The sequence below is a fragment of the Syngnathoides biaculeatus genome, chromosome 15 (assembly GCF_019802595.1).
Source record: "Syngnathoides biaculeatus isolate LvHL_M chromosome 15, ASM1980259v1, whole genome shotgun sequence".
Lineage (NCBI taxonomy): Eukaryota > Metazoa > Chordata > Actinopteri > Syngnathiformes > Syngnathidae > Syngnathoides > Syngnathoides biaculeatus.
In genome coordinates this window covers 25,274,052-25,298,148 of record NC_084654.1, presented here as the reverse complement: position 1 = coordinate 25,298,148, position 24,097 = coordinate 25,274,052, and the positions used below count along the sequence as shown (strand labels likewise).

At 45.2% G+C, this 24,097-nt stretch overlaps 1 protein-coding gene and 1 long non-coding RNA gene across 2 annotated transcripts; both read left to right on the top strand.

Annotated features, from left to right (window-relative positions):
- Window positions 1-462: 462 nt before the first annotated feature.
- On the top strand, window positions 463-7,779 carry LOC133513524 (neuroblast differentiation-associated protein AHNAK-like). The gene is made up of 4 exons (XM_061844388.1): window positions 463-1,824; window positions 2,341-2,712; window positions 3,818-4,595; window positions 6,126-7,779. Exons 1-4 carry the CDS (start codon window positions 463-465, stop codon window positions 7,610-7,612), a joined length of 3,999 nt encoding a protein of 1,332 aa, XP_061700372.1. The 3' UTR covers window positions 7,613-7,779.
- A 2,111-nt stretch (window positions 7,780-9,890) lies between these two features.
- LOC133513199 (uncharacterized) lies at window positions 9,891-20,770 on the top strand. Its single transcript, XR_009798419.1, has 4 exons — window positions 9,891-10,281; window positions 10,813-11,032; window positions 16,187-16,230; window positions 18,903-20,770. It is a non-coding gene; the product is annotated as an uncharacterized LOC133513199 (long non-coding RNA).
- Window positions 20,771-24,097: the final 3,327 nt, after the last annotated feature.

Here is a 24,097-nt window from a genome sequence, read left to right as displayed (position 1 = left end):
GCTCAACCAGGCAGTGTTGACGGCTCTCTCCGTCAAAATTCAAACTGCCAACATTCAAATTACCCAAATTAGGGGTGGCTTTACCTCAGGTCAGTGTGGAAGTGCCCGATATGGAAAAAGGAAAAATGGAAATCACTTCACCTGAAGTGGGTGTCAACTACCAGATGTTGATGTAAATGTAGATGGTCAGCAGAGTAAGTTTAAGGTGCCAAAATTTGGCTTTTCTTTGTCAAATGTGAAAGAACCTGGCATCGATTTGAGTTATCAAAGAAAGAAAGCGACATCAGACTCCCAGAGATGTAGTTGAAATCAGAGACGTTGAAATCAGTACCATCAGCAAAAGTGGAAATCGAAGGCCCTAAGATTGAAGCTCAACCAGGTAGCGTTGACGGCTCTCCATCAAAATTCAAACTGCCAACATTCAAATTACCCAAATTCGGGGTGGCTTTACCGCAGGTCAGTATGGAAGTGCCTGATATGGACAAAGAGATCAAGGTGGACGGGGCAAATGTAAAATCACCAGAATTACTGGTTGAAGCCAAACTTCCCCATCCTGCGGCAGATGTTGACGTGAAAGTGAAAAAGTCTAGATTCTCATTTCCCAAATTCTCATTACCCAAGCAAAGTAGCAAAGAATCAGAATTTGATGTTGATCTCCCGGAAGTTGATGTTTCTGTTCCAGAAGGAAAACTGGAAATCACTTCACCTAAAGTGGAGTTTCAACCACCAGAAGTTGATGTCAATATCGATGGCCAGGAAAGCAAATTTAAAATGCCAAAATTTGGTATATCCATGCCAAAAGTGAAAGGCCCTGAAATTGATATAAGTTTATCGAAGAAAGAAGGCGAGATCAGACTCCCAAAGGCTGAAGTTGAACTTACAGATGTTCATGTGGAACTACCATCAGCCCAAGTGGAAATCGAAGGCCCGAAGATTGAAGCTCAACCAGGCAGTGTTGACGGCTCTCCGTCAAAATTCAAACTGCCAACATTCAAATTACCCAAATTAGGGGTGGCTTTACCTCAGGTCAGTGTGGAAGTGCCCGATATGGAAAAAGGAAAAATGGAAATCACTTCACCTGAAGTGGAGTGTCAACTACCAGATGTTGATGTAAATGTAGATGGTCAGCAGAGTAAGTTTAAGGTGCCAAAATTTGGCTTTTCTTTGTCAAATGTGAAAGAACCTGGCATCGATTTGAGTTTATCAAAGAAAGAAGCTGACATCAGACTCCCAGAGGATGTAGTTGAAATCAGAGACGTTGAAATCAAGTTACCATCAGCAAAAGTGGAAATCGAAGGCCCTAAGATTGAAGCTCAACCAGGTAGCGTTGACGGCTCTCCATCAAAATTCAAACTGCCAACATTCAAATTACCCAAATTCGGGGTTGCTTTACCGCAGGTAAGTGTGGAAGTGCCTGATATGGAAAAAGGAAAAATGGAAATCACTTCACCTAAAGTGGAGTTTCAACCACCAGAAGTTGATGTAAGTGTAGATGGCCAGGAAAGCAAATTTAAAATGCCAAAATTCGGTATATCCATGCCAAAAGTGAAAGGCCCTGAAATTGATATAAGTTTATCGAAGAAAGAAGGCGAGATCAGACTCCCAAAGGCTGAAGTTGAACTTACAGATGTTCATGTGGAACTACCATCAGCCCAAGTGGAAATCGAAGGCCCTAAGATTGAAGCTCAACCAGGCAGTGTTGACGGCTCTCCATCAAAATTCAAACTGCCAACATTCAAATTACCCAAATTCGGGGTGGCTTTACCGCAGGTCAGTGTGGAAGTGCCTGATATGGACAAAGAGATCAAGGTGGACGGGGCAAATGTAAAATCACCAGAATTACTGGTTGAAGCCAAACTTCCCGATCCTGCGGCAGATGTTGACGTGAAAGTGAAAAAGTCGAGATTCTCATTTCCCAAATTCTCATTACCCAAGCAAAGTAGCAAAGAATCAGAATTTGATGTTGATCTCCCGGAAGTTGATGTTTCTGTTCCAGAAGGAAAACTGGAAATCACTTCACCTAAATTGGAGTTTCAAACACCAGAAGTTGATGTCAATATCGATGGCCAGGAAAGCAAATTTAAAATGCCAAAATTTGGTATATCCATGCCAAAAGTGAAAGGCCCTGAAATTGATATGAGCTTATCAAAGCAAGAAGGCGAGATCAGACTACCGAAGGCTGAAGTTGAACTCAAAGATGTTCATGTGGAAGTACCATCAGCCCAAGTGGAAATCGAAGGCCCTAAGATTGAAGCTCAACCAGGCAGTGTTGACGGCTCTCCGTCAAAATTCAAACTGCCAACATTCAAATTACCCAAATTCGGGGTTGCTTTACCGCAGGTAAGTGTGGAAGTGCCTGATATGGAAAAAGGAAAAATGGAAATCACTTCACCTAAAGTGGAGTTTCAACCACCAGAAGTTGATGTAAATGTAGATGGCCAGGAAAGCAAATTTAAAATGCCAAAGTTCGGCATCTCCATGCCAAAGGTCAAAGGCCCTGAAATTGATACAAGCTTATCGAAGAAAGAAGGCGAGATCAGACTTCCAGAGGCTGAAGTTGAAATCCAAGATGTTCATGTGGAACTACCATCAGCTCAAGTGGAAATCGAAGGCCCGAAGATTGAAGCTCAACCAGGTAGCGTTGACGGCTCTCCATCAAAATTCAAACTGCCAACATTCAAATTACCCAAATTCGGGGTGGCTTTACCGCAGGTCAGTGTGGAAGTGCCTGATATGGACAAAGACATTCAGGTAGACGGGGTAGATATAAAATCACCGGAATTATCGGTTGAAGCCAAACTTCCCGATCCTGCGGCAGATGTTGACGTGAAAGTGAAAAAGTCGAGATTCTCATTTCCCAAATTCTCATTACCCAAGCAAAGTAGCAAAGAATCAGAATTTGATGTTGATCTCCCGGAAGTTGATGTTTCTGTTCCAGAAGGAAAACTGGAGATCACTTCACCTAAAGTGGAGTTTCAACCACCAGAAGTTGATGTCAATATCGATGGCCAGGAAAGCAAATTTAAAATGCCAAAATTTGGTATATCCATGCCAAAAGTGAAAGGCCCTGAAATTGATATAAGTTTATCGAAGAAAGAAGGCGAGATCAGACTCCCAAAGGCTGAAGTTGAACTTACAGATGTTCATGTGGAACTACCATCAGCCCAAGTGGAAATCGAAGGCCCGAAGATTGAAGCTCAACCAGGCAGTGTTGACGGCTCTCCGTCAAAATTCAAACTGCCAACATTCAAATTACCCAAATTCGGGGTGGCTTTACCGCAGGTCAGTGTGGAAGTGCCTGATATGGATGGAAAAAGGAAAAATGGAAATCACTTCACCTAAAGTGGAGTTTCAACACCAGAAGTTGATGTAGGTGTAGATGGCCAGGAAAGCAAATTTAAAATGCCAAAGTTTAGCATATCCATGCCAAAAGTGAAAGGCCCTGAATTGATATAAGCTTATCGAAGAAAGAAGGCGAGATCAGACTTCCAGAGGCTGAAGTTGAAATCCAAGATGTTCATGTGGAACTACCATCAGCTCAAGTGGAAATCGAAGGCCGAAGATTGAAGCTAAACCAGGTAGCGTTGACGGCTCTCCATCAAAATTCAAACTGCCAACATTCAAATTACCAAATTCGGGGGGTGGCTTACCGCAGGTCAGTGTGGAAGTGCCTGATATGGACAAAGAGATCAAGGGGACGGGGCAATGTAAAATCACCAGAATTACTGGTTGAAGCCAAACTTCCCCATCCTGCGGCAGATGTTGACGTGAAAGTGAAAAAGTCTAGATCTCATTTCCCAAATTCTCATTACCCAAGCAAAGTAGCAAAGAATCCGAATTTGATGTTGATCTCCCGGACGTTGATGTTTCTGTTCCAGAAGGAAAACTGGAGATCACTTCACCTAAAGTGGAGTTTCAACCACCAGAAGTTGATGTAAGTGTAGATGGCCAGGAAAGCAAATTTAAAATGCCAAAGTTCGGCATCTCCATGCCAAAGGTCAAAGGCCCTGAAATTGATACAAGCTTATCGAAGAAAGAAGGCGAGATCAGACTCCCAAAGGCTGAAGTTGAACTTACAGATGTTCATGTGGAACTACCATCAGCCCAAGTGGAAATCGAAGGCCCGAAGATTGAAGCTCAACCAGGCAGTGTTGACGGCTCTCCGTCAAAATTCAAACTGCCAACATTCAAATTACCCAAATTAGGGGTGGCTTTACCTCAGGTCAGTGTGGAAGTGCCCGATATGGAAAAAGGAAAAATGGAAATCACGTCACCTGAAGTGGAGTGTCAACTACCAGATGTTGATGTAAATGTAGATGGTCAGCAGAGTAAGTTTAAGGTGCCAAAATTTGGCTTTTCTTTGTCAAATGTGAAAGAACCTGGCATCGATTTGAGTTTATCAAAGAAAGAAGCTGACATCAGACTCCCAGAGGATGTAGTTGAAATCAGAGACGTTGAAATCAAGTTACCATCAGCAAAAGTGGAAATAGAAGGTCCTAAGATTGAAGCTCAACCAGGCAGTCTTGATGGATCTCCTTCTAAATTCAAACTACCAACAATAACATTTCCCAAATTTTTATTATCCAAGCAAAGCGGCAAAACGCCAGATGCTGATATTGATCTTGACACTTCTGTTCCAGAAGAAAATTTTGAAATTACTCTACCTCAAGTGGAGTTTCAACCACCGGAAGTTGATATAAATGTAGATGCCCAGGAAAGCAAATTTAAAATGCCAAAGTTTGGCATCTCCATACCAAACGTAAAAAGCCCTGACATCGATATAAGCTTATCAAAGACAGAAGGCGAGATCAGACTACCAAAGGCTGAAGTTGAACTCATAGATGTTGAAACCAAAGTACCATCAGCAAAAGTGAAAATAGAAGCACAAACAAATAGTGTTGAGGGATCTCCTTCAAAATTCAAACTTCCAACATTCTCATTTCCCAAACTCTCATTAACCAAACAAAGTAGCAAAGAATATGAAGTTGATATTCACCCTGATGTTCATGTTTCTGGCCCAGAAGGAAAAATCGAAACAACTTCACCTGAAGTGGAGTTTCAACCACCAGAAGTTGACGTGAATATAGATGGTGAAGGCGGCACATTTAAAGTCCCAAAATTTGGTATCTCAATGCCAAAAGTAAAAGGACCTGACATCAACACAACTTTATCAAAGAAGGATGGCGAGATCAGAGTCCCAGAGGCTGAAGCTGAAATTAGAGATGTTGAAATGAACCTACCATCAGCCGAAGTGGAAATAGAAGATCCAAAGATAGAAGCTAAACCAGGTTCTCTTGAAGGATCACCATCAAAATTCAAACTGCCAACATTCAAATTACCCAAGTTAGGGGTAGCTTTACCACAAGTCAGTGTGGCCGTGCCTGATATGGACAAAGACATTCAGGTAGACGGGGTAGATATAAAATCACCGGAATTATCGGTTGAAGCCAAACTTCCCGATCCTGTGGCAGATGTTGACGTCAAAGTGAAAAAGTCAAAATTGTCATTTCCCAAATTCTCATTATCCAAGCAAAGTAGTAAAGACCGAGACATTGGTGTTTCTACTCCAGAAAGGAAAATGGAAATCGCTTCACCTAAAGTGGAGTTGCAACAACCACAAATTGATTTGAATTTAGATGGTCAGGAGAGCAAGATTGACATTTCGATGCCAAAAGCAAAAGGGCCCGACATTGATGTAAGGTTACTTGAGAAAGATGGAGAGATGAGCGTTCAACAAGCGGAAGCTGAATGTCGTGAGGTTGAAATCAAACTACTGTCATCGAAAGTGGAAATAGAAGGTCCGAAGATTGAAGGTCAATCACGCAGTGCTGAGGGCTCTCCTTCCAAAAGTAAATTGACAAAGGTAAAATTCCCTAAATTTGGAGTTTCAAAACCAAGGTTCAGTGTTGAGGTACCTGATATGGACAAAGACAATTTAGTTGGCGATGTAAAGATTGTGGTCCCGGAAGAAGAACAAGAAGGTGAGCTTGAAGGATCGGGAAGTACGCTCGTAATGCCAAAGTTTGGCATCTCTGTGCCACAAGTGAAAGGCCCTGACATTGATGTAAGCTTAGCGAAAAATGATGGAAATGTCAACCTCTCAAATGTTGACGTTCAACTCCCAGATGCTGAAATGAATCTACAGTCTCCTAAAGAGGAACTCAGAGGTGCAAAGATTGAAGCCAAAAAAGGTGGTGTTGAAGGATCGCCATCAAAATTTAAACTCCCATCTTTGAAATTACCTAAATTTGGAGGTTCTCCAACAAAGGTTTGTGTTGAAGTGCCTGACGTGGAAGCAGGCAGTGAAATTGATAGCATGAAGCTGGAGATACCTGAAGATGGCGTAAAGACGGCTGTTTCTGCACCCAGCATTGACACTGACGACCTGTCTGCGGAAGTCAAAACCAAAGGAGGTGAAATTGAAGGACCGGGAATTCAACTGAAACCATTGCCAGATCTTCATGCCGAGTTCAAACTGTCGGATGTTGAAGTTGAACCATTGGAAAGTATCATCTCACCGCCAGAAGCACCGAAGATGAGGAAGGGGATGAAGAACGATAGCGCGAGTCCCGTCTCTCCAAGCAGATTCAAACTGCCATCCTTCAAAATGCCAACGCTTGCATTTTCACCACAAAAAACAGAAGGCAAAAGTGGCTCACCTGAGACAGAATATCAAGACAATCAACCAGAGACGAAAACTGAATTGAACGTAGATGGTAAATCACCACAAGCCACTTCCACATCCTTTGGAGATGTCCGAAAAAATGTTGGAGTTGAATTACCAACGGCACAAAGACAACAAGCGGATGAACATCCAGACACCTCGGAGAAGGAAAAGGACACAAAGGACAAACAGACAAAGCAACAAGCCACCAAAACTCCTGAGCGGACCGGACGGTTTCCAACATTTGGGCTCGCCTCGCCTTCAGAACCTTCTTCAACTCCCCAAAAAGGTGACGAGAAGGCTCAAAAGAGCCCATCAGGAGAAAGCGAGTTCGACGTCAGCCCTACCTTTTCCGTGCAGTCGTCAGACATTTTCGCTGACATCAGCTCAACAATGACAAGCGAGTATGTCAGTTTTCCCTCATCTTCTCCGACCAAAGTAACGGTCAAATACTCTGATCCGAACTTACCTCCGAAACTCAGAGAGATGAACGTTGTAACCTCCACTGCCAGGTCTGAGCTCATTACGGTCGAGCCGGACTTACCCGAGAAGATCACCGTCCTGTCCTCTGAGGTCTCGTCTTCCTCCGAGGAAACTCTCAGACTGCCGTCGGGGAAAATACACGTCTTTACGTCCAGTGTACAATCAGGCCCTGAATCGCAGCTCACCAAAGTTCTGTCCAAGGTCCAGTCAACTGGTGAGACCAGCCAGATTTCATCATCATGGACGGTGGAGAGTTCTCAGAGTAGCAGGACATTGTCTCAGAAACGAATTGTCCGTGAAACATCGCGCGAAAGCACAGAAACCTTCGTCGTTACCAAACAAATCACCAAAACGTTTGAGCCCGCCGAGTTCTTCGCAGACGACGAGACGGCTTCGTCCATCCAGCGACTCCGAGAATCCGTTCGCTCGGAGAAGATGAGATTTTTTGACGGTGCTGAGAAGTGAGGCGCTAGCTAAATCAACTTCAATGGTTAAAAACAAAACAAAAACAAAAAAAAGGGCCATTTGTCAGTGTCTAGTGAACCGCGGGGATTCATGGAAATGCATGTTGCCGAACGAAAAAAAAACAAAACAAAAACAAAGATGGTCAAATGTTGCTGGCATAAGAAAAATGCAATGAAATTGTTAATAAGCTATGTAACTAAGTGTCATATGACAGGGCTTCCGTAAATCTGCTTCCACGTGGTACAGAATGTGTTTACTCGCAGCATTTGTGCTCTAACAAGCAAGCTGTAGCAAAACGAATGTTAACGACAATGCAGTGTATGTTATTAAAAAACACAAATGCGTATATGTATTCGCCGAAGTTCGCTTGTTACTGCAGTAAAGGAAGCACTAGCAAAGAAATGTAACTAAACATGCACTAGTGTAACTATATTTTTATTCATATTTTTGCTTAAACCTCATTTGCTACAGTACATACAAATAAATGAATCAGTAGTGTATTAAAATGCAATGTAAATAATAATAATAATACATCATAATAATCATGCTGTTTGTGTAAAAAGCTTTCAATGACCTCTGGATTATTCCATGTGCTTTAACTCCAAATGTTTGCAATATACACATGAATAAATACATATTCTATCAAGTCAAAGCAGGTGTGAGGATTGAATGGCTCACCGTGTGTTGATGACGAGAGGTCAGAGTTCGGGGTCTGTCCTTCCACGCAAAATTCATCCAAGAATGGTTTGTTGGACCTTGTTTTGCGCACGGGGAACTGAAAAGTTGGATACATGACATTAGTCCGTTATGGAGGACAAATACATATATATTTTAAAGTTTGTATCCAAATGGTTATGTCTCGGTTATGTTCCTGTCCGGCCATCACGTGTGAAATTAAACAACTAGGTAAATATTTAGCTTTTCCGCACCTCTTTTACCAATGATGATCACGAAATCCTAACTTGACCAACGATAATGCAACAGAATCGTCGCGAGCGCTGGCTTTGAGCGTGTAAGTTCGGAGGATATTAAATTTTTTCAGTGGTGGCTTCGCACAGGGTAATCAGGGGCGCGTGAGTCGCAAATTAGCGTTAGCTTCTAAAAATCCAGTACTCGATTGAGATCCGGCCCACTCGTTGCCAATTCTAATGAAACCCCGGTTCGACGTCGGTCCGGTAGTAAGTGGGTGGCTGGCACGCGTGCGTCAAACGGGAAATAAGCCGACACAGTGGCGTCGTCGGGAATATTTTAGGTTGGCAATATTTGACTGGGTTATGGGTTGCGTATTTTGCCAAACAAACATTTTCCAATACTTTATTTGGGATGTAATATTCTCTCTGTGGTAGCTCAGTACACGTGAAATCCATCCATTCTCAACACCGCTTATCCTGTTCTGGGTTATGGAGCCTATTCCATCTGACCACATCCATAACTGGTGTGGGACGTGCACCCGCAGTACCCGCACCAAAGTCAGGCAAGTGCACCACTACACCATCAGTGACTCGCATGTGAAACCCAAATAAAAATGGTCCACATATGCCTGAGTTTGGGACGTTTTTTTTTTTTCCCCCAAGAGGTCTGAGATCCGCCCAATGGAATTACTCAAGCTTGTCTACGTCACTCGTGAAGATTTCTGTCCCCATCTCCGCTCCCGAGGCAGTGCCGTCAACGTATCAACCACGTGTGCTCTAAAAAGTGGACACGGGCAACCGATCGGAGGAAATTGGGCTGCCTTAGCCAAATATCGACAAAGCAGATGGAAAACTAAGTCCAAGAAACGTAGCTGTCAGAGGGACCTTTAATGGACACTTGTATTAACAAACCAAGGTGTTTTTGGAAATTAAATTGACTTTTATACCAAGTCCATACTAGAAAGTCACTGTACACAACCAAAATAAATATGGAACACCCGAAACAAATGTTTTCCTCCACAAAATGCCCAAAGGCCAACCCTCAGTTTTGACACCATACCTTTGCCCAAAAAGGCTTGACAATATTTTAAAATCGAGAGCAACAGGGTGGGTGACCGGTCAGCACTTCTACCTCACAGTTCTGAGGACCGGGGTTCAAATCCCAGTTCAGCTCCCCGTCCTGTGTGAAGTTTGCACGTTCTGCCTGTTCCTGTGTGGCTTTTCTCTAGGTACTCCAGCTTCCTCTCACATACCAAAGACACGAATGGTAGAACGATTGAGAACTCTGAATTGCCTTTAGGGGTGTTTTTGTTTTTTTTTTTACGAATATTTGTTTGTTGGATGTGGCTAGGGATTGGCTGGCGACCAGTTCAGGGTTTAACCCGCCTCTCGCGCTTCGTCGTCGGCATTCTCGCGACCGTTGTGAGGACGAAGCGGTATTGAAACTGGATGGACGGATGGAGTCAAATGTACAGTTATCGATTTTCAAATGAAAGGGATACATGTAAAATGATGCAGGAAAAAATAAATAGAGTAGGCAAGCAAAGGCAGATACCCGACAAATGCACTTGTCCCCCACTACTGGGCCTTACGTGTATTTTTTTCATGAATTTAGCAATGGGCGTGAAAACTTTTGCCACTACAAGAAGATGGAGACCTCGATACTGCATTTATACCCTAGAGGGAGACACAGCTCACCTTAAAAGTTTCATTTGCCAGCCACGGTGGCTCTTCTATGAAACAGACAACAACAAAAAAGTGAGTTTTGTATGATTTTAAAAAAATACGTCAATACATTGGCGACACTAGCTAGCTAACCGAGACATTCCGTGCCGAGCTAAGCTAGCTACGGTCGCGGTAACGTTACGGTTATTCTAGGTCGACTGACCACCACCAAAACCGCTTATTAACTTCACTCAAGACATAGAGCGTACTTATATGTTTTGACGAAAGTTATTTTACGTTTTTACCTGACAAACGATTGGGCTCACGGCTAATGTTAAAGAAACCGCTCAAACTCTCGTCAACAAGCCTCGCACCTGGAGGTGTGCTGCGTTCAATTGCATTTCGTCAAATTGAGTTTTTTTTTTTTTTTTTTTTTTTGTAACTACTACGCTTGCAAAACCGGATACACGCATTCCCATCTGAAGATCTTATTTCGATTGTGTCATAACCCTAAAATAAAATCGTTGCGGTGCAAAGCTTAATGGTCGAGTGACATTTGACCCAGTGCGTTTTTGTCGCGTTCACAGTCAGGCGTTGTTATGGAAGTATCGGTTTTTCCGACAGCTCGGAAAGGCATCTCGACGCTCCGAACTGCACATGCGCGCAGTAGTTTGCTGGGCAGCTTGACCGCCTGTCGCCCACAACAGTCCGCATCTTCATCACAATCCACATCATCATCATCACCATCATCATCATCATCACCACCACCACCACCACCATCAGCAGCAGCAGCAGCAGCAGCAGCAGTGTGATGAAGAACTCCCTAATCTAGACCAACAGACAGGTATGGATCTTTTTCTTTCTTAAAAAAAAAAAAAAAGGATATTTTATTTCGTTTCCTATCTCTGATATTCGTCTTTAGTCTAGAAAGTAAAGCAAACATGCAAAGGCACATAGATGAAACTTTTCCACGGGAGGTAAGAGACATTTTGACACATTTGGCGTTGTGTTGAAGTGTGGGTGTCGTTTGATGCACCGCATAACTCGGCGATTTTCTCAATCTATTCATAGAGTCGCTGAGCAAGTAGGTGACCTGTTGTGAAGAAGCTCAATTATTCATTATTCATCATTCAGCACACACGGTCCCAACATTTATGCAGCGCAATAACAAAAAAGGGAACAGGAAATGAAAGCTGTATAGTGCGTGTGGACAGGAAATACACTAGGATATGTTTTTAGCTCTCAAATCTTTCAAAGTGTTTCGCACGAGGCTTCCTCTGTACTTTCTAATATTCATTTTTGTTGGTGATAAGTTATGATTGGCGCTGAAATGCACTCTCTTTTTTTTAGAGTGCTGGGATTTTTACAACGCAAATAGAAAACATACCCTTTTTTATTTTAACGCAGTCAAATGACATTCTTTTTTCACTTTTTTTTCCTAATATTAAATGCTGAAAATACATAAATATCGTGTAACGTGGTTGTCCGATGATGGGAGCACCGTGCAGCTCGGATCAGGTTCACACAGTTGTTTCTTTCTGTTTTGTTCACTTGAGCTGATTTGTCGCGAGCAGAATTTTTGCGGCCCAGTCTGCCGGCTCTCGTGACAATATGACCATCTCAGTAAAAAAAAAAAAAAAAAAAGCTTTTTTTGTCGTTATAACGGCATGTCATGTTATTTTTATACAGCTAATCTTCCACACGAGTCGGTTCTTACATGCTCACTTGGATGCTTTGACGTTTTTCGGACATTTTCTTGTCTGGAGAAAAGGGGCCATAACTTCATTTGGATGGCGGTCAATTTTGATATGTTTGTAAATGTAACTGAGACGTCACCACGGGCCAAAAATCGTACCTGTTACATTTTGATAAAGTTATGACAAAGATAGGACAGCTAGTCGCAAAAAGTACAAAGGTAAGCACGGTGTAGTACGGTTGACGTTTGAAATTTTTAGCAAAAACTGTAAACTTGTAGACATAAATGCACCAGCACATAATCGAAGAAAAATTCATATTCAATGACAGTTTTTCTTGTTTTTAGGAAACAAAGGCGATTAAAAAAAACACATGTTCCAATGGAGTTGTCACGTTGTGTTAAACGTAAATAAAAACGTTACGTCATGAATCATGTTCATCCTGTAATTAATTGAACACACTACAAAGGCGAAACACTTGTTCGTGTTCCAACTGGTTAGCATTATTGTCTTTTAGAAAATAATCATTCATTTGGAATTTTATGGCTGCAACGCGTTTCAAAACAAGCAAAAGTTGAGGAATGCTCATGCCTCAGGTGAACCAACTCATTGGGAACAGGATTGGCTAGAAAAGTATAAAACTATGGTACAAAAATCGACATACGATTTCCAGATCTCGTCATTTAGTATCCGTAATATCAAAAGTTTCCGAGTATCTGGACAAATCAGCGCATGTAAAATAGCAAAGCCGAATACCAAAAGTCAAGTCAATGGCCGTGACCTTCGATCCCTCAGGCGGCACGGCTTCAAAATCCGACATCAGTGTGTCAAGGATATCATCGCGTGGGCTCAGGAGTACTTACAGAAAGCCATTGTCAGTAAATACAGTTTGGCGCTCCATCTGTGCGTCGAAAATCGAGCTCTGCTGTGCAAAGCAAAAGACATTTATCAACAACACCCAGAAACGCCGCCGGCTAACTGTTCTGTGGTCCGACGAGTCCACATTTCAAATTGTTTTGGGGAAACTGTGGACGTCAAAGAGGAAAAGAACCATCTGGACGGTTATGGACGCCAAGTTCAAAAGCGAGCATCTGGGATGGCGCTAACGGCACGGGTACCTTACATCTCTGCGAAGGCACCCTCAGTGCTTAAAGGTCCGTACAGGTTTTGGAGAAACATGTGCTGCCATCCAAGCGACGTCTTTTTTTCACGGGCGCCTCCGCTCATTTCAGCAAGTCGCTGCTATTTTCTTACGAGGACATTTCAATATCAATAGCTTGTTTGTCTTCTTTCTGGGACAAAAGTGCCACAGTTTGAGCAGTCATATTTATAATTCTATAAAATCACAAATGGTCTTAGTAATAAGGCACAGTACACAGCATAAATCTTCTCGGTTGTGGAAAGCAGCAGCTTGTCTACTTTTTATGAAATAATCTACACAGCGCCATCCAACAGTGACAGTTGGAACAATCAGATTTACCAGCAAGCAAGCGTGACTTTAACAGAACTCACTCTAAGTTTATTCATTTTTTGTCGTTCCTTCTTGTTGTCAGCGAACAAAGCCCGTTGACAAGTGCGACCATCTCCACAAGTGATGTTTGTGAAGCAAACTCGCGAGCGAGGGAGCGAGATCCCGGATACAAGCGGCCGAATTGAGTTTTTCCTCCGCAGGGTGTCCGGGCTCCCCCTTAGAGAACGGCTAAGAAGCTCGGTCATTCATGGGAGGGGCTCAAGTGTCGAGGCGCTACTCCCCCGGGTTGAGAGGAGCCAGACGAAGTGGCCGGGGCATCGGATTCGGATGCCTCCTCGGTGAGGTGTTCCGGGAACGTCCCACCGGAAAGAGACCCCGAGGACGCGCCAGAGAGAGACGTAGTCTCTCGGCTGGCTCGGGAACGCCTCGGGATCCCCCCCGGGAAGAGCTGGAAGAAGTGGCTGGGGAAAGGGAAGTCTGGGTAGCTCCCGGACCAGACCCGGAAAAGCGGTAGATAATGGATGGCTGGAACTAGCGAGTGAGCCCCCGCCTATACGCGCTTCGGCTTTTGTCATTTTATTTTTTAACCTATCCTTTATTTCCGGAAAATCTTGTCCTTCTGCTCTTTTTGATCGCAGGCAAAAGAAAGTATTTTGGAGTTTGCCAGCAGCTGGTGAAACCTCGATTTCGTTCTTTGGTTGAATTCGTTGATTGTGGTTTTTTGTTTTTTTTTTTTTCCGAGATTTGCCGACGTCTTGTTTTGTTTGCTGTCCCGCGCCGTCACAAGTGAACGTGCAAGTAGGACGGGTGTGAAGGCCAGGAAGCGGGCGTGGAGGTTCTGGGTGACAAAGAGAAGGTGCCGATCGGGATCTAGATGTTTAGTACGAAGGAGTTTGTTTTTTGTGGCGGTGCGACTACTCAAGATAGTCTGGTGACGAGGTGGCGTTTGGGACCGGCTTAAGTCCTCCGCTGAGGATCATGATCGGCAGCGGGTCCCGGCTCCGACTCGTCTCTACAATCCTGTACGTAGACGAAACCTATGAACGGACACGCCGACACAACCCTGTCAAATGTTTTTCCCAAAACGTATGATTGCGTGTGTTGTTGTTGTTTTCCTTTCGGCTTGTCCCTTTCGGGGTCGCCACAGCGTATCATCTCAGATGAACGCGTGTATATGTTTGGTACAATTTTTACGCCGGATGCCCTTCCTGACGCAACCCTTCTCAGGGAGGGGAGGCCCGTGAATGCCGCATATTCGTCTGCTCGTGTGCGATGTCAAATCAATTTCGGCCAGCATGCAAAACAAAAACTTTTCATTGGACTCACGTGAAGGTGTCGAAGCGTTTTACCGTACCCTGTCATTTTTGTATGTACCACGGCATGCTCGATATGCATCGCGTGTTGATGCTTTACGGTCCTCCCCATTTGAAGTGCTTTCCTGCCATCTTGTGACATCCGAAAAGAAAGAAATTGTGAACCCCTCCGATTTGGACACAGCCGGACTCGGTCCCAAACCTCAAGGAAAAGTGGGGGCTTTGCCATATGGACACAATGTAGCTTGTTTTCTGTCCCTCGAGCCCCTGATTTGCATTTCCTTAAGATTACATGAAATTAAAGGCAACTTTCGCTCAGTTTATGTATAGACCGCAAACATAATTAAACGAATAAAAGCTGAATAAAGAATAACGTAAAACGCAATGCAGTAAAGTGTAAGACATGAAAATCATTTCACCACACAGTCCTTGAAATTTCATTAGCCAGTCAAAGTATTTCTCAGCAGAGGAAAAGAAATTGCAGGCAGCGGCAGGATGAATCTAACAATATGAATCACGGAGGATTATCGTGTACGACGGAGCGAGTCCCTTCTCTTTCAGGAAAGCCTAACGCCAATAGTTTCTTCTTCTTCTTCGTCAGAAAGAAAGAAAGAACGCCAACCAGTTGACAGTTGGGCCAATCTGATTTATTATGCTAGAAATGCACCTTGTCCTGAATGTACAACACAATATTCTGCGTTGTTAAAGTCGATGGCAGCGCTCCGACTGAGGACCGCAGCATCCTGCTTGGCGTCGGTATTTTAATAGCGTGCCCGGCAGCGCCACCCGAGTCACACAAGTGTCACACAAGTGACTCGGGTGTAACAATCGCACCGCCTGTCATGCGCGCTAAAAGCGGCGTCGTGCCGCGGAGGGGAAAACCAGAAGGAGAGGCCCAACGTTTGCGTCCTCCGGTGATTGACGCCAAATCGGTGCTCCGCTCGCTCATCGCGTGGCAGGAATCTCGTTCCTCGGTAGCCACGGCAACAGCAGCTGCCGATCGGCCGCCGTCCGATTGTATGAAAAGTGACGTAACTTGTCGAGGCGGCTGAATGGTGGCGGACGGGGGTGGCCTCGGGGGGGGTCTTTCGTGGCCCAGGGCCCCCCGTCATCGAACACAAAATGTTACGGCAATGGGAAATGGTGAAAATAACTTTGTTTTAGTGAGAAAATAATACTGTAATACTACATTTCCATTTTTTTGTAAAGTGCTCAATTTTACGATGGTTGTGTTTTTCTCGATGTGAAATTGTTCTCTTTGATCATTAAATAACCGAACCAGAACCAAATAATTGAACACGACGGAAAATTGATATCACCACAACCAGGTTGGTCGACGGAGTGCAGGAAGTGTTCCAATAGTTAAGTGACCCACAAGGCAGAGGCAGAGGCACAAAACGACACGTCCCGAGTCCAAGTAATCTTGGATCCCGATCCCGATCCCGATCCCGGCAGCCACGTTCACGGCCACCTCAGAAGCCACCAATGACTAATGAAGCTGACGTTGTGGCTTTGTGCAGGATGACCGAGGTGATGAACTCTCTGGAGTCTGGCGCAGTGGGAGGTGAGCAAGATGCCGTATCCTTCCCGTAGGGGGCGTGAGCGCAGATGCTTATGTGACGACACCCCCCCCCCCACACACACACACACACACACACACCCCCCCACCCCGCCAGCTTTGGCGGCGAGTCACTGGAGCCAAGAGTAAAATGCGACGTTGATTATGAAGCGGTGGCGTCTCTATCCAGCAGACAGCATGTCTAATATTCATCTTGATTATTAAGTTAAGGGAATGGTGATATGGCCCGATAATAAAAAATGTTACATTTGTTTTCACAAAAGTCAGGTTAATGATTTGAATCGATTTTTCACCCGTTGCTCGGATCAAAGGGAAATTCCAATGAGTTTCTTTCGGTTTGTCCCGTCAGGGGTCGCCACAGCGTGACTTCCCCGGTCAACGCTCAGATTTGTTTGGCACAGGGAAATTCCAGCGCCATTATTCAATCCAAGGTCTTTTTTCTTTCTGGGATTACCAAACAAGCTATTTAAGGTCTGGTTTTTGTTTCGTTTTTTTTCTAGCAAGTTTTTTTTTTCCCCCACCAATAACTCGCAGCAACTTCCACAGAAAGACAAGTTTGAATTTTTGAGCTTGAAGTCAACAATGCACTCATCAGCTGTTTGAGCTGTTTGGGTCCACGCGGTGTTGTTCCAACTCGCCCGTCTCCCGCCAAAAAAGAATCCGCCGGATGATAATTTACTGTCCGGCCAGCCTTCATCCATCCGCGGAGGTCGGAGAGAACGATCCAAAGTGATGGCCCTCGCTGCCTAATGTTGAGGATGTGCGTGGCTGTTAGCCTCACGTCGCTAACTCTGGATTGTACGATCGCCGCTAGTCTTAAAAGATTCAGACCAGCGGGACCACACGGCCGGGGGCTCGCCGGACGATCGGAGGACCGGGGTGCTACGGGACCAACAACGAGAACTTTCCATTTTTTCTTTGACGCGCGCTAAAATTGTGGCAGCGCCTCACAAACGGCACATGTATGTCACCGTCTGTAAAATGTGACAGCCGCGCTGCCGCTTGTTGTCGACGCACTTTGCTTTTTGCCCTGGTATCGGCTGACAGAAAGCGTTCCCGGTCTCAATAAAGACAAGTCGACGTTCATCACATTAGCGTGGAATTAAGCGAAACCCGTAAGTCTTCGTACAAGCGGTGCGCATCTGTGAGGGCACACTTTGAACGACAGAAACCACGAAAACAGATGGAATTAAAAAGAAATAGTCCTGGGAAATTAACTGAAACCACCCAGCCCTCGTTATGTTCAAACAAAGCCGAGCTAAGTACAAGTCAGCGTCTTATGTTAGCGGTTTTGCTAATCCAATTTTTACTGCACACAAGCTGTCACGTGTCGTCAACCCCCCCCCCCTTAGCAACTCACCCCGCAGTCAACCTTACATAACCTTGCAGATATTCCCAGATTCCCACGAAAGGCATCCAAAGTTATCGAAGAGGCTTCCGTCCATCGTGGTGGAACCGACGGACGGGCCGGAAGTGGAGAGCGGCGAGCTGCGGTGGCCGCCGGAAGCCAGCTCACCCGATGCTCAGACCAAAGCGGCCGGTGAGGAAGACCGCATCTTAACCTCGCGGTGTTCCGAAGGGGAAGGTTGAGTGAAGAGCAATACTTCCCGAAATTGAGACCACATTGAAACGGGGAAGACCAAGATCGACTGCTCAACTTGAGCCTGACTTAGCGTTTGACTGAAGACTTAATGACTAAGGCCTGGACCAGACCAAAAGACAAATTTGGTCCTTCTCAATTTCACCATGTCAGACGATTGCCATCAAATCTTACGCGATGTCGTCCAATAGCACCGTATCGCGTAATTTATGATCACTTGTCAAATCAAACACTGTCGGAAAGGCGGAACCAGATAACGTGTCTCCGGTCGACGCGACTGGATGCACCCGTTGCCTTGGCGACAATAACAACAACGGATCGCGGCAATGGATTGCATTGTGTTGGGAGGGAAAAAAAAAAAAAAAAAAAAGAACGAAAAGTGGAAAAGTGGAGTGTCATCGCCCATGCTTGGGGCTGGGATGTCCAGTCAAGAAGAGCTTGAGATGACCAAGAATGTTAACATTTGAAAGCGCGACACAAAAACGTATCCACAAATACAAAAATGCAAGACTTTCATTTTGCCGTTTTAGGGCGATCGTGAGGCCAAATCGATGGTCGTGGATTATGTCACAATAGAAGCTTTGTCGCTCCCAACAAAAAAATGTCTACGAAATCCTTCCGATATCGGGGCTGAAATCTTGCTATCTGATCTACGGAAAAGACTGAGGGCTTGAGACTGAGTCGAGACCAAGACAATGAAGGCTTGAGAGCAAGTCAAAATGGATTCAGACCCAGTCAAGACCGAGATTTTGAGGCACCGAGACCCATTCAAGACTTTCGTAAGAGTTCAGACTGAGTCAAGACCTCTTGATTGAGACCATTTGAGAACATAAAGAGCAAGAAATATCTTGGGTCGAGACCAAGTCCACCCGAAGATGTGCAAAGTTGACACCGGAGCTTTGATCGATAGAGGCTGAGTTCCGACCAACCAAGACTTTAAAGGAGGGTTAGGAGACCCGGTCACGACCGAGGCCTGGTGGAATCTTACCACGTTCACATACCCAACAACTTTATGGGACTGGTAAACGCACAATCACCTCGTGTGTTGTTTTTCCAGGCAGGGTTCTTGCTGGGCCTGGTGAAGGAGCTTCAGGGGAAAATGTGCAGACCTCCAACTGATGCTACCCTACAGAAAAACTACACCACCCCGGTAACAGTGACTTATTAGTCAACGCGTAGACACGGGAGATGTCCAATTGAAGAGTACTTAGACGCAACGACGCACAGCGACACGCACATTGCTTGTGGTGCCAACTCGACTGGCTGAGGTGTGGAGATTTTCCGGTAAATTTCCAGAATTTTGGAAAGATTCCCAATTGGAAACATTTCACGGTCATTTTGGAGAATTTACTGTGAATTGGGAATCAAAAAAAAAAGAAGAAAAACCCCTCATAAATGTCACCATTTTGTTCTGTCCAAAAGTAGACGTCCGTGCAATACGTAGAGAAGCTGCCGTGCCCAACAAGCGGGGGCGCAACAGTCTTTTTAATGGCGTCATTTTATTTTCACTTCCCTTGAACGACGCCCCGTTTGAAGCCCGGCATGAAATCTGATTTTGCCTCTCGTCACAAAGCAAAATATCAAACAAGTGACGCCTCGTCACTGGAAAAACTTGGACTTGTAAATCAAGTCGAGTCAATTTGGATTGTTTTAGTCAGGATTATGCTGAAATCCCCTCCCAAGAGCAATTCTCAATTTTGCAGATTTATTAGCTTGATTGCCATAAATTCCTGCTAGATGATCCAAACGTGTTGTTTTTGTTTTTTTTTTTTAGTTCGGGTGTCCGGTGAAGGGGGCGGGATCAAAGCGATTGTCAGAACTTTGACCGTTTAGGCAAGACAGCAGCCGTGAAGAAAACAACATTTTAGCAAGCTCAGTTTCAAACGATCTCGTATTCAAACCGTATCGTGGGTTCGCTTTCCAACTTTTCCAATTCTTGAACTTGAATGAGACATTGAGAGCACCTTCAGGGCTTGGGGCCACTGTGTTGGAATCTAGAAATTGTCATAACCACAACCCGAAAACATTTGCATGTGACGTCGCTCGCCAAGAGGCCACAACTAAGTGAAAGGATAGAAAAATCCCATTTATAGATGAATTTTTTTTTTTTTTAGAAAGCTGACTCTTCACGACACTCCAATCCTGCAGGTGGCAGCGAATGACCTTTAGCTTGCTTGTTTACCGCTTTGTTCAACAGTGAAGGAGATGCTAACTTCCTCAGCGCCACTTGAGCATTAGCCCATCAATGGATAGGCTGCCAAGGACGCCATCTTGTGTGTCACCACCACCCTTAGACAAATCGGATAAAAATGAACGGTAGAAAAAAAAAAAAACTTCACCTGTGTTCTTTGACCTCTGTGACCCACAAGATGGCGTAATTGGAAACCTGTCCGTTGACATTTGTGTTGGACGTACTTTGGTAAGTTGCATCTTTTGGAATTTGAATTGAAGTACAACAAACTTGTCATTTTGTTTGACCTTTTTAAAAAATAAACAAAAGTTTCTTGCGGCCCACACCTGCCACACACGACTGCAACGCAACCACCGTAGACGTACTTACTACATGACGTGAAGTGCTAATTGTTTGCTGGTTTTGATATGGAACAGCTGCCATGTTAGAGAATATTTGCTATGCGTATTGCGTGTTTTGCTTAGAAAGAAATGAAGTAAAATGATTGCGCAACAAATGTTAATGTTGTGACCTGAGACAAAATGAGTCCAACATATGGTCTGCAATGCTTTTTTTTTTTTTTTTTTTAATGAATTTAATTTTTCCCCCACACATGGACTGCATGTGCATTTTATTTTGAAAATCCATAGTAATCAAGAGCCAAAATATATATGAGCTACATTATAGTCATTATTTGAGTCAAAAATATTTCATGATGCAGAATAAAATCATTGCTTTTGTTCAAGTGAAATGTCTTTTGTGATATAATGTGTGGGCGGGACGGTGGTGCAATTGGCCTCCCACTTCTCAGGACCGGGGTTCAAATCCCGGCCCCGCCTGCTTGGACTTTGCATGTTCTCTCCGTGCCTGCGTGGCTTTTCTCCGGGTGGGCACTCCGCTCTCCTCCCGCAGCCCCAAAAAATATGCATGAATTGGCGATTGCGACTGTTTGTCTCCATGTGCCCTGCGATTGGTTCAGGGTGGACCCCGCCTCCTTCCCGACGACGGCTGGGATTGGCTCCGGCACTCCCGCGCCCCTTGTGGGGATAAGCAGCTCAGAAAACGGATGGATGTTTGTATATCCAGTACATATATATATGTGTGTGTGTGCGAATCCTTATTTGTATCTATGTGCCCTCCGATTGGCCGGCAACCAGTTGAGGGTGTGCCCCGCCTCCTGCCGGTAGACGGCTGCAATAGGCAGTCCCGCCACCCTCGTGAGGATAAGAAGCTCCGACAAAGTTTTTGACCGAAGGCGTTTTTCTTCCCCTTCTCTTATCCTCAACTTACGAACATCTCGAGTGATGAAAAATTCAGGAAGGGATTCATTTCGTAAGTCGAGGTACCGCTGTAGAAATATTTCAAGAACATGCTTCAGCAAGCCCGACGGCGTGTTTTCCAGCGTCTAACTTTGAAGGAATTGTGTGCAAAAGGAGCTCGGCACAGTTTTACAAAGAACTCAATGATATGATGACACCGACGCAGGAGTTGCTCCTTTTGCTGGGTTGTGTGTGAAAAGGTGGGGGTGGGGTGGGGGGGGCCTAAATCCAACCAGAAATGTTGCGGGCAAATGATGTCATGTCCCGATGAAGCATCAAAGATGGGCTAACAAACGCCACATGTGCCCTTTTTGTCCCGTTCATTGGCGCTCATGTCAAAATGTAGCTTTTAAGATCCCGTGGCCCACGTCAGATGGAGATGTCAAAGTGATGATGATGATGATGATGATACGCCGCCACTTTCATCTCCACCCGCCGCGGCTTCAAACGACTCTTTCGAGCGCGGCGCCGGCCTCCCAATGGCGGCCTTCGCAGGACGGCAAAGCGGACGGAGCGGCAATTCCTGCGACAACCTTGTTGCGCTTCACTCGGTGCCAGAATCAAACAAACGAAATAATTTTTACATCCGCTCACGTTGTTTGTATTTGATTCTTAACCCTTTTGTTTTTGCGAGGTTCTCACAAACCGCGATAAAAGGTCCAACTGACCCGGCCGGGAGCTTAACCGTGAAGCGAAAATCCAAATCTCAACACAAAAAATTGTTATGTGAAGAAGTTTGAAGGCGACAAACTTTTGAGCGGGTCAATTTGACCCAGGGAAGAGCAACGTGCAGGCTCGCGTCGACCTTTGATGACCTAAAAGTTGTCCGAAACGTGAGACCGATGAGGAGCTTCTGCCGATTGATGTTCTTGTCGGACGTTGAAATTCATGTTTCGTGGTCGATGTGATGCAAAGACGCCGTTTCAAATGAAACGTGATGATGTCGACGTTTATGTTGGTGCATCTGGTGACGGACTTCTCTATCTACGGCGTTGACGTCGATGTGGACGCGCGCGAGCGTTGACGTGCAAACGGGACCGAAACCCTTGACACGCAATGCTGACGTGAGCCGAGTGATATTCATGTTGGTGTGAATCATATTTTGCGATCACTTGATGATTGGTGATGAGTGGTGATGTCTCGACGCCGCAGATGCAAAGAAGCAATTGTGACGTTCGGCCGAGCAAACGGCCTGAAAGGATGTCGTTGAAGTGGCTCCGGTGTGCGGCCGGCCCGACCGAGGCGATAAGCGGCTCGCTTGATATTTACGTTCATGCATTGTGCGATGTTCACGTTTATGTTGACGACAAATGGCGATGCGCATCGTGACATTTCCGTCCGTCGCCGCTTTTGAAGGCGCTTGAGCAGATTTGTGCAAGCGGCGGCCGATGATGAGGATGAGGATGAGGAGCACTTAGCGTATGGACAGCGGCCAGCCGGCCGGGCGGGAGCTCCGCCTCTTCTCTGCTTTTGAGTCGGACGCCCACGCCGAGCCGAAAGCGGCGAGCGAGGAGCCCGTCGCAGTATGAATACATTGTTCATCTTCTCGATGTTTCGCATCCTGCATCAGGACAGACGTGCAGCTAATAAATGGACGTGACAGATACTTCTCTTTTACTTTACAGCAGCAGTAGTCACAACGTACTGCGTGTACTTGTCATTCGCTGCCATTGACGTCATTACAGGTCAAACGTGCACGTCAGCCGGGAAGGCTGGAAGTCAAGTCAGTCGGAAGAAAATAGCACCAAAAAAAAAAGTGAGGAGGGATGAAAAGACCCCGCCACGTGAAAATATGCTCAATGTTTTCCAGCTCATTTGTTGAACTTTTCACGAATGAATTTGACCATTGAACTCTGCCACGGCGTTGCTCGTTCTGGGCCACCGTGGAAATGCTAGATATGTCATATTTAATGGTGATAAGATCAAGCTTTTGATATTTTAACTTTTTTTTTTTTGGGGGGGGGGGGGGGGCACGCCACTGGCAAGTCCTGGCTTCTGGACTCTTTGTCTCGGTTATTGTGGTCTTGAGCACAACACTAGTCATGAGTCTTCCGGGCCACCGTTGCTGTGTGTAGAAATAGAGATTAGAGATGACGGCATTGCATCGGTCCGTTTGGGACGAGACAAATGTTTCCAATTGGTAAAAGAAAGTCAATTGCGGCGTGCGACAGCAATCTTTTCACGCGAGACGATGTTTAGTTTGTCGGCGCGTGCGCGTGCGCGTTCTCCACCCCGGTCCAGGATGCCGGCTCCGCTCCGGGGCCTGTGCGTGCATTCGCGTGGGAGCCTTATTTTGGGAAACACAGAGGAGGACGCGCTTCCATCGATGCCTGGCCTCGACCAATCGCACCCTCCGCTGACAGACCCTCACGAACCTCAAAAAGGCCTTTTTCATTGGAAAAAGTCCCAATTAGCCTTCAGTGGAGGAGAAATTCATCTTCTCGAGGATGGATTTGCACATTTGTACGCGTGCGTGCGTGCGGGATGACGGCTCTGCCGTGTGTCCCGTCTTGGAGCGTCTCGTCTCGTTCACGATCAAGCTTGAGCAAGAATTCGCCTGTGACAGGTCATGTCTGAGCTCTGTTGCTAACCAAGACAGCGGCACCCACCACCCAAACAGAAGAAGTGCGACTAACGTGCGTCTACCCGGCCACTTACTTTAAAAGACGACATCACATTTGCGCCCGATATTTGTCTGTCAAGCGTACGTCGCCCTTTTAATGTGAAAATAGATGGATTATAATTTGTCATTTTCATTTTTGG

Coding starts and splice junctions, on each gene's coding strand:
- LOC133513524 (XM_061844388.1), top strand. CDS start 463: ATGGAAGTGCCTGATATGGACAAAGAGATCAAGGTGGACGGGGCAAAT. Junction 1,825..2,340: donor TCAAGGTGGACGGGGCAAAT/GTAAAATCACCA, acceptor GCTTTACCGCAG/GTAAGTGTGGAAGTGCCTGA. Junction 4,596..6,125: donor TTTATTATCCAAGCAAAGCG/GCAAAACGCCAG, acceptor TTCAACTCCCAG/ATGCTGAAATGAATCTACAG.